Raw genomic sequence first — 10,256 nt, 5'->3', positions numbered from 1 at the left:
ATATACAGATAAGATTTTCTCTTGCTCACCACAATTGTGGTTTGGTTGCAGAGAAAACAGTCCTGAAGTGATGAGTAAATGTAATGCACTTTATTTTTTAGTAAGTCTGTTTTGTTTTAAAACAAAATACATGGTCTAATGCAAGTAGGAAAAACTTGGTTATGTATCCATCTGAGAAAGATAGAATATACACTTTAAAAATCTGAAGGTGTACAATATGTAGATAAATAAGTTTCAGTTATAACCTTTATGACCTTTGGCTGACTCAGCTTGTTGCTATAGAACATTAATTGTATAGGATTTGAAGCTGTAAATGTGAAATTTCTGTGAAAGTAAGAATTCCAACGTGTACATAAGCCTAGTTATTGTACAAACTACAGATTAAAATGTGTCATGACATTATATTTAAATAAAGAAAACCAAAATTTTATTTCTGTTAAAAAAGAAAATTATTGCCATAATTTTGTGCTTCAGGTTAAACATTTAAAAGTGGAAGTTTCAGAGTGAGTAGATGTGTTTGTTTATGTAATCCTGGGTCTCTAAGTGTTGATGATGGGTTTCTGTATCAAGTTACTAGAAGTGTTTCATGTGACCAGCAGGTTTTAAATATTAACAGCATCATTACTATGGTCCTTAATACGTTACACTTAGTACTTTTTGACAGTATTGGGTGCTTGTTAAAACTATCTCTGATTACAATATACTGGTATTTATGATTTTCATGTACTTTAAAATACAGTATGCTAATATCAGGCGACCAGTAAGTACACTCTATACTTACACATCTTATTCAGTATGTTGTTGTTGTTTTTACATCTTTATCATACTGTTTTCTTAGGTTAAAAAATTGTTTGTGCTCATTGCTGTAAAACAATAGTAAACTATTAAAGATTTTAAAATAATTAGAATAGAACAAATTAACTGTGATATATTAGTATAAATGTCTTATTAATTAATAGCATGTGGAAGAAGAAACTGTTATTATGTGTATAATACCAAAGTTAATATTTTTAAGAACTTATAAAAACAATGTATGATCATATATTAATTACTCTATGCCTGCTATATCAAGTGATGACAAGGCTAAACACCAGAGTTCAACAAGTTAGCTGGTGTATGACAACACAGTAGTGACTGAGATGTTATTTAAAATTGTTCTGATTTTTGTATGATTTTACAGGTACCAATGGTCACTTAAAGATGTATTTTTTTAATTTTGTAGGCTCTGGGAATTATCATAGCTGGCCCAGGCTTCTGGATAATTGTCACCATTCTCATTTTTGTGGTGTTCTTACTCTATCAACGGTGTGATGCCACTTTAAAGAAAAAGAAAAAGTTAACCCCTTTAAAATGGACATTATCTGTTTTTGCCTTGCTTTGTTGGTAAGTAAGATTTAGTTGTATTAAAAGTTTGATTTTAGCTATATTCATATTGATTGGCTTTACAGTAATGAATTGTACATCATTTGTATCATTAAAATTACCTTATAATATACAAGGCAGTACAAAATTACCTTGTTTTAAAATTTAACAATTAAATTACAAATTAGTAGCCCAACTTGAACACTTTTTATTGGCCTGATAATAGACTTCTGTGTGTGCACCATGTTTAACTTATACTTTATGTCAGTCCATATTCATTATAACATGGCCACAGTTATGGTGTCTGTTGTACTGATCATTAGCTCTGGGATTTTTGTTGTATTTGTGTGTTACACTATCTTCTTAACATATCCAGAGAAAGAGGTTGAGTGGGGTGATGTTCTGTGAACACAGAGTTGACCCACACTTACCAGTCCACCACATTGAGCCTTTTTATGCACAGATGCCAGTTTACAGGGTAACATGACAATAAAAGATATTTCAATTGGGCTACATGATATTGAATACTACATGGTTATATTTCTTAAATTATCAAATTTTAAAATAGGAAAGAAAATTTTCAATCATCCTGTATATGTGAGGTTGAAAGTTTAACTTAAAAACATTTTTTGTCTATTGAGCCTTATGATTAAGATGTTTGGAACATTGCTTTGAATTCAAACTTTGACAGAACAATTCACTAAAATTTATGGTTTAAATGTTGATTAAGTAAAGGAATTTAATTGTTTTAGAAATAATTTTACTGTCATTAATTTTACTGTCCTTAAGTTTACTGTCATTAATTTTACTTCTAATGAACAGAAGATCTAGTTACATTATTATATATGTTTAACACATTTCAATTGCTCATTATGCACTTTTTGTTTAAAATATTTAAACGATGAGTGCATTATAGAAGTTTATAAGGGACATTTTTATTGTAAACAGTCTCAGTTCTAAACAACAAACAATGTGAAGAGCAAACATTAATCTACACCAGATGATATTGTCACCTGATTCTGGAAGTGTTATGTGCAATGACTGATGATCCAGGATAATAAAGACCTGAAACTGTTATCAGCTGATTCTGAAAGTCTTGTGGGTAACGACTGATGATCCAGGATAATAAACAGTGGGACATGTAAAGATATAATAATAATAATAATAATAATAAATAATATGCCCCAAAGTAAATATTTTGAAATTAATTTTGACAAAAGACTCACATATGTAGAGCACATCAAGAAACATGAAACTATCAGTGAAAGAATTAATCACCTCACCTCAAACTAACTGTAGGATCAAACAAATGATGCAAGGCTAGTAGCATTATACATATATACAAAGCTTACATCCACCAAATAATCGAATATGGTTGTCAAGTCACCATTTGTATGTTACCAGGAAAGTTTGATGGATACAACATTAACAGAATCATGTTTTAAGACTAGCCCTAAGGCTCCTAAAATTAACTCTAACAGATTACTTGCACAAAGCAAGTAACTTACCTCTACAAACTAGTAGAAACAAGAAACAGTCTCATCTCTGCCCTTCATGCCATGTGATGTGCACCACACAAAACAGTATCAGTATACAACATGTACTGTGCCCAAACACAAATTACATAACACTATTTTTCAAAGCTGAGGACAACTCCAGTCTTCCACGACAAGCTTATTCTGATCTCATGTTGATATAACAATTTCAATCTTCCATGACAAGTTTATACTGATCTCACAGTAACAAAACAATTCCAGCCTCCCACAGCTAGTTTATACTGATCTCACAGTAACAAAACAATTCCAGCCTCCCACAGCTAGTTTATACTGCTCTCACAGTAACAAAACAATTCCAGCCTCCCATAGCTAGTTTATACTGATCTCACAGTTATAAAACAATTCCAGCCTCCCATAGCAAGCTTATTCTGATCTCACAGTAACAAAACAATTTCAGCCTCCCATAGCAAATTTATTTTGATCTCACAGTAACAAAACAATTCCAGCCTCCCATAGCAAGCTTATTCTGATCTCACAGTAACAAAACAATTTCAGCCTCCCATAGCAAATTTATTCTGATCTCACAGTAACAAAACAATTCCAGCCTCCCATAGCAAGCTTATTCTGATCTCACAGTAACAAAACAATTCCAGCCTCCCACAGCTAATTTATACTGCTCTTACAGTAACAAAACAATTCCATCCTCCCATAGCTAGTTTATACTGATCTCACAGTAACAAAACAATTCCAGCCTCCCATAGCAAGCTTATTCTGATCTCACAGTAACAAAACAATTTCAGCCTCCCATAGCAAATTTATTCTGATCTCACAGTAACAAAACAATTCCAGCCTCCCATAGCAAGCTTATTCTGATCTCACAGTAACAAAACAATTCCAGCCTCCCATAGCAAGCTTATTCTGATCTCACAGTAACAAAACAACTCTAGTCTTGCATGACAATCTTATGCTGACCTCACAGTAACAAAACAATTCCAGCCTCCCATAGCTAGTTTATACTGCTCTCACAGTAACAAAACAATTCCAGCCTCACATAGCAAGCTTATACTGCTCTCACAGTAACAAAACAATTCCAGCCTCACATAGCAAGCTTATATTGCTCTTACAGTAACAAAACAATTCCAGCCTCCCATAGCTCGTTTATACTGCTCTCACAGTTACAAAACAATTCCAGCCTCCCATAGCTAGTTTATACTGCTCTCACAGTAACAAAACAATTCCAGCCTCACATAGCAAGCTTATATTGCTCTCACAGTAACAAAACAATTTCAGCCTCCCATAGCAAATTTATTTTGATCTCACAGTAACAAAACAATTCCAGCCTCCCATAGCAAGCTTATTCTGATCTCACAGTAACAAAACAACTCTAGTCTTGCATGACAATCTTATGCTGACCTCACAGTAACAAAACAATTCCAGCCTCCCATAGCAAGCTTATTCTGATCTCACAGTAACAAAACAACTGCAGTATCCAATGACAAGCTTATTCTGAACTAATAATAATGAAACAACTCCAGTCTTCCAGGATAAGCTTATTCTGATCCCATAGTAACAAAACAACTCCAGTCTTCCAAGATAAGCTTATACTTTATGATCTGCGAGAATGAAGATGTTTTCAAACACCCCAGTTGTGACAGGATGCTCACCACCCTCTCTAAACTCTATACTTGCCAAGGTTTCTGTTCTGTTAACATGTTTCAGGTACATTTACCTGAGGACAGGTATCTTAAAATGTTTCTCTTTTTTCTAGTATGGACTTTTTCCCTTCTAAGTAAGTTTTTTAGTAATGGGAGACAATAGAGGAGCTGGGATGGTAGTCTGTGGTCTCAGTGAATTGTGATAGAATGTTTGAACTCGATGGTATATAACAAATATTTTAGTCCAGTCATTTTAATTTTTCCTAACTTCAGTAGTGTAGAAATAAAAACTGATTTTTGTATTCTGAGTACATGTGATTTGTGGAATACTTATGTTATTTGAATATTAATTTATTTAGTGGTGCTTTATCTCTTGGGTTATTTGGAAATGAAGAAACTCATAACGGTATGAAGAGTGCCAAGATGGCTACAGAAAACATGGAGAAGATAGTCCAATCTGTCCAAAACAAGGTAAGTGCTTCTTTTAAGACAATTGTGGTTTATTTAGCATTAGTTTAGAAACATTATAAATTAATTGCTATGTATTATTTTAAATGTATTGAAATAAATTATTTATATATATATATAAAGCAAAGGTCTGTTTGCTTTAAAAAATATATATTCACTATTTCTAAAATATTATTTCTTTAAATATATACATTTTACATAAGTTTTGAAAATAATTTTAAACCTGTTTGAGATTTCTGCGAACTTGAAACTAGGCCCCATTTTTATAAACAGTCATTCCAAGAAAAGGTAAATGGAATAATTCTAACTTAATGTGATAGTAGGTACTTCTTATCTGCACGAGTAAAGTATTTTTATGTTCGTTAAGTCTGTATGTAGTTTGAAGGGTACATTTTTCGTAGTGCTACTTGATAAATATGTTACTTTTACACAGTTTTGCATGGTACATTTTTTACATAGTTTTTATACTAATAGATTCAGTGAATTTTATAAATTTACAATGTTTTATAATGAGCGCTACAGAACACAAAACATACTGTAATGTAGTATTTAAACGTAAAACATACTGTAATGTAGTATTTAAACACAAAACATACTGTAATGTAGTATTTAAACACAAAACATACTGTAATGTAGTATTTAAACACAAAACATACTGTAATGTAGTATTTAAACGTAAAACATACTGTAATATAGTATTTAAACACAAAACATACTGTAATGTAGTATTTAAACGTATTGTTACAGGACACATAACTTTCCTTATAGATTAACAAAGTACATAAATCACAAAGGTTTTTTAACAGTGCTTCCATTGGCCAAGCACCTAGGATATTGCAGAACATGATTTATCAAGTCATTCTAGAACCTTGTTTATTGGCTAACTCTTTCAACAAAACCTAATTGGACAAAAAGCAGGTGGCTGCCACATCCTTTGTGAAAACCAGATCAACAGCTGGCCACAAAATGGATACCAACATATTAGTGACATCCAGTGAGTAAATATACTGATTTTGTATTGATAAAGCAATGTTAATACATGAAAAGAACAAGATGGCTTGTAAGTGCACAGTTCACGTGTGTGGTACTTGTAGGAAGTACTCTCAATATCACTTTGGCTGTGTGTGGTACTTGTAGGAAGTACTCTCAATATCACTTTGGCTGCATCAACTTAGACCCATGAAAAGCAGATGGGAAACAGCCAAAGAGAAATTAAAGATATGAAGAAAGTAAAAAGGAAGGATTGATTGTGCTGTACCATTGGAAGCTGATGAAGATGAAATGCCTGGCATTACTTCTGAAGATCCTTTGGATTTCAAGACATTATATAATGGATGTAGACCATCCAAGAACTCAAGTGTGAAAGCAAGGCATTCAAGGGATTTTTGTAATACTCCAGCAGGGTGTGAGAGAAACGTCTATCACATTTGGCAGTTCTTTGGTATCGAATCCACAGTGACATCAAACTTTCCAACTGAAGAAACTCAACAGAAAGTTTCAGACAAGAACAATTCATTTCTTGCATTCTGTGTGAATGTATTTGGACTTTATGCATGATGTTACTTCCAGGAGATCCAGATGTCTTATGAACATGATTTGAAATGACATTTGCAAAAAAGTCTGATGATACAAGACTATTTTCACCTGCTAAAGATGTGCAACAAGTTCTGCCAGAGAAATGTTGTTCTTGTACTGTTATGTTAATTATTGACATTCATAGAAGTTAATGAGAGATTGGAGACTAAAGAACAAACTTTTAAAACAGTTAGATGGCACTTTTGTCTACTGAAATATGGGTTTCAATCTACAGTACAATCTCTCCAGCATTACTGTAAGTTGCACTGAAAGTGGTAGAGTACCACTGATGAGAATTATCAGAGAAAAAAAAAGACAAGAACAGGAACAGGCAAAAATTGCCAAGAACACAACAACTGTGCTTGATCTTAACCTGGAGGTAGAGTGGGTAAGTGAAAAACACTACTCTACTCAGCCAAGAACACAACAACTGTGCTTGATCTTAACCTAGAGGTAGAGTGGGTAAGTCAACAACACTACTCCACTCAGCCAAGAACACAACAACTGTGCTTGATCTTAACCTGGAGGTAGAGTGGGTAAGTCAACAACACAACACCACTCATACACATTCTAAATTTATTACTGTGTACTACGAAAGTAACAAACTTTGTGTGCGATATTATTTCAACTTGAAAAATGATACAAATGATACCTTATTCTCAAATGATACTATATATTAAGGTTTGCCATCCAGGACAATTCCAGGTTTGCCATCCAGGACAATTCCAGAGCACCTGGTCTCAGAAGTAATGTTAAAATAAAGTACACATGTGTATAAAAACATCTACGAAATTTAATTACATGAAAATATAACTGTGTATCTTACTGAGTAATTTAAAAATGAAATAACTGATTTGGTGAAAAGCAAGATTTTTTACTATAATCATGAAACAAGACATGTTTTATTAATTCACTCTTCACCTTTCTCTACAGACTCCAAGAAGCTATACATAGATTGCCAAGTTTAACAGTTAACTTGTCTATAGAGTAGAGACACTTAAGAAGCTATATATAGATTTTTAAGTATAACAGTTGACTTCTCTATAGAGTAAAGACACTCAATGAAGCTATACAAAGATTGTAAAGTTCAACAGTTGACTTGTCTATAGAGTAGAGACACTCAAGAAACTATACATAGATTGTAAAGTTCAACAGTTGACTTGTCTATAGAGTAGAGACACTCAAGAAACTATACATAGATTGTAAAGTTCAACAGTTGACTTGTCTATAGAGTAGAGACACTTAAGAAGCTATGCACAGATTGTCAAGTTCAACAGTTGACTTGTCTATAGAGTAGAGACACTTAAGAAGTTATGCACAGATTGTCAAGTTCAACAGTTGACTTGTCTATAGAGTAGAGACACTTAAGAAGCTACACATAGATTGTACAGTTCAACAGTTGACTTGTCTATAGAGTAGAGACACTTAAGCTATGCACAGATTGTCAAGTTCAACAGTTGACTTGTCTATAGAGTAGAGACACTTAAGAAGCTACACATAGATTGAAAAGTTCCACAGTTGACTTGTCTATAGAGTAGAGACACTTAAGAAGCGATGCACAGATTGTCAAGATCAACAGTTGACTTGTCTATAGAGTAGAGACACGTAAGAAGTTATGCACAGATTGTCAAGTTCAACAGTTGACTTGTCTATAGAATAGAGACAGTTAAGAAACTATACATAGATTGTAAAGTTCAACAGTTGACTTGTCTATAGAGTAGAGACACTTAAGAAGCTACACATAGATTGTTAATTTCAATAGTTGACTTGTCCACAGAGTAGAGACTTCAATTAGCTATACATATACTCTCTAGTTCAACAGTTGACTTGTCCACAGAGTAGAGACTTCAATTAGCTATACATATACTCTCTAGTTCAACAGTTGACTTGTTTATAGAGTAGAGACTGCAAGAAGCCATACATCGACTAGTTTGACAGTTTAGTTGTCTATTGAGTAGAGGTTTTGATAAGTTCTACATAGATTGTCAAGTTCAGCAGTTGATTTGTCTCTCGAGTGGAGACTTCAAGAAGCTACACATATACTGTCTAGTTCAACAGTTGACTTGTCTGTAGAGTAGATAGTGTGAGAAGCTGTACATAGATTGTCAATTTAAAGAGTTGAAACAGTTTGTAGGGGAAACCAATGTGATATATAATTTAAAACAGTTTGTAAGTTAATCAATGAGACATGAAATTTGAAAGAGATTGTAGGGAATCCAATGTGATATATAATTTAAAACAGTTTGTAGGGAAATTAATGTGACATACAATTTGAAACAGTTTGTAGGAGAAAACAATGTGACATACCATTTGAAACAGTTTGTAGGAGAAACCAGTGTGGCATATAATTTAAAACAGTTTGCAGGAGAAATCAATGTGACATAGAATTTTAAATAGTTTGTAGGGTAACCCATGTAAAATATCGTTTGAAACAGTTTGTAGAACAAACCATGTGAATGCAATTTGAAACAGTTTGTAGGACAAACCATGTGAATACAATTTCAAAAAGTTTGTAGGGCAAATCATGCAACATACAATTTGAAACAGTTTTTAGGATAAATCAGATAATGTGTATGTGACATATTTCACTTTCATTCATAAAGGCTCATAAAAGATATTGAAAATATGATGAAGTTGGTTTGTTTTCTCAGTTTTCATTATATTATCAACATCATACCATGTTTTAGATTTAATATGAACTTTCAAGAAGGTATTATTGTTTCTCAGACCACAGAGTTTGAATACATCCTGAACAGTGAAATCAGTGAAGAACTTGACACGCTGACAGATTTGCTTAAGGAGCCAATATTGAACAGCACAAACCATGTCTTTCTACAGGTGGCTTTAGCGTGCATTAAACGTAATGTCTCAAAAGGTGCGGAACAGCTACGAGAAATAAAAAGTAACATTGACCTTGTGGATCTACAGAAAGTTCCAGAAACAATCCATGAGGTGGAAATTTTCAGGTATATTGTTATAAATTGTGTAGCAGAGTTAATTTACCTTTGGGATTAAAAAACTGTTACCAGAATGGTATAAGTTACGTGTGGTTACAGGACCAATTTACAGTTTAGGAGAAGATGTGATGGTTTGCAGTTGTAGACATAATTTAGTCAGTTACTCATATTTTAAAAATAATTACAGAAAGCAGTGGGTTCCTGTTATATATACATTTCTCTTTATTGTTTCGTTACTAGAGAGTTCACCAATTAGTATTCATGTATTAAACAATGTTACCATATTTCATTGGTAGATTGTACAGATGTTGTTGACTACTTTCACAGGTGTAGTTTTACCATATTTTTGAAATGGTGTCATCTTGTTTCATTACTAGTGTTAAAACACTCATGGACTACTTTACCACTTCTCCTGTGCTGCTTCTTTGCCTCTGCATCCTGTCTTCCTGGTTCCTTATCTCTCTCTGTTACTACTTTCCATTTCTCTTCCCATCCATTCTTCCATTGCTGTTAGACTTCAGTGATGTCAAGCTAAGTGGTAGCTGTCATATAGAACCAAGGTTAGTAGGGCCTGTTTCATTAGGTTTATGGACCATTGCCCTTTATATGTGGCCATTTGATGAGCATAGGGATTTCTATCAGTGTCTTAATCTTTGCTTTTCCTCTGCTCTTCCAGTGTCTCATCCAAAGGATCTTGTTTCTTGCCAACAATGGTCCATAGCAGTGTTTGTCCTAATGGTTTC

At 33.4% G+C, this 10,256-nt stretch overlaps 1 protein-coding gene across 2 annotated transcripts in view; it reads left to right on the top strand.

The window, feature by feature from the left end:
- Positions 1–612: 612 nt before the first annotated feature.
- LOC143237673 (protein tweety-like) overlaps positions 613–10,256 on the top strand; it is a 44,134-nt gene continuing 34,490 nt past the window's right edge. For both annotated transcript variants that reach the window (XM_076477182.1, XM_076477181.1), the window contains exons 1-4: positions 613–760; positions 1,223–1,383; positions 4,873–4,984; positions 9,284–9,522. In XM_076477182.1, the coding sequence (XP_076333297.1) occupies positions 713–760; positions 1,223–1,383; positions 4,873–4,984; positions 9,284–9,522 (560 nt within the window). In that variant the 5' untranslated portion in view covers positions 613–712. The remainder of the gene's footprint in view (positions 761–1,222; positions 1,384–4,872; positions 4,985–9,283; positions 9,523–10,256) is intronic.

Source organism: Tachypleus tridentatus, chromosome 13, assembly GCF_004210375.1.
Source record: "Tachypleus tridentatus isolate NWPU-2018 chromosome 13, ASM421037v1, whole genome shotgun sequence".
NCBI classification, from domain to species: domain Eukaryota; kingdom Metazoa; phylum Arthropoda; class Merostomata; order Xiphosura; family Limulidae; genus Tachypleus; species Tachypleus tridentatus.
This window is presented reverse-complemented; position numbering and strand designations above follow the sequence as displayed.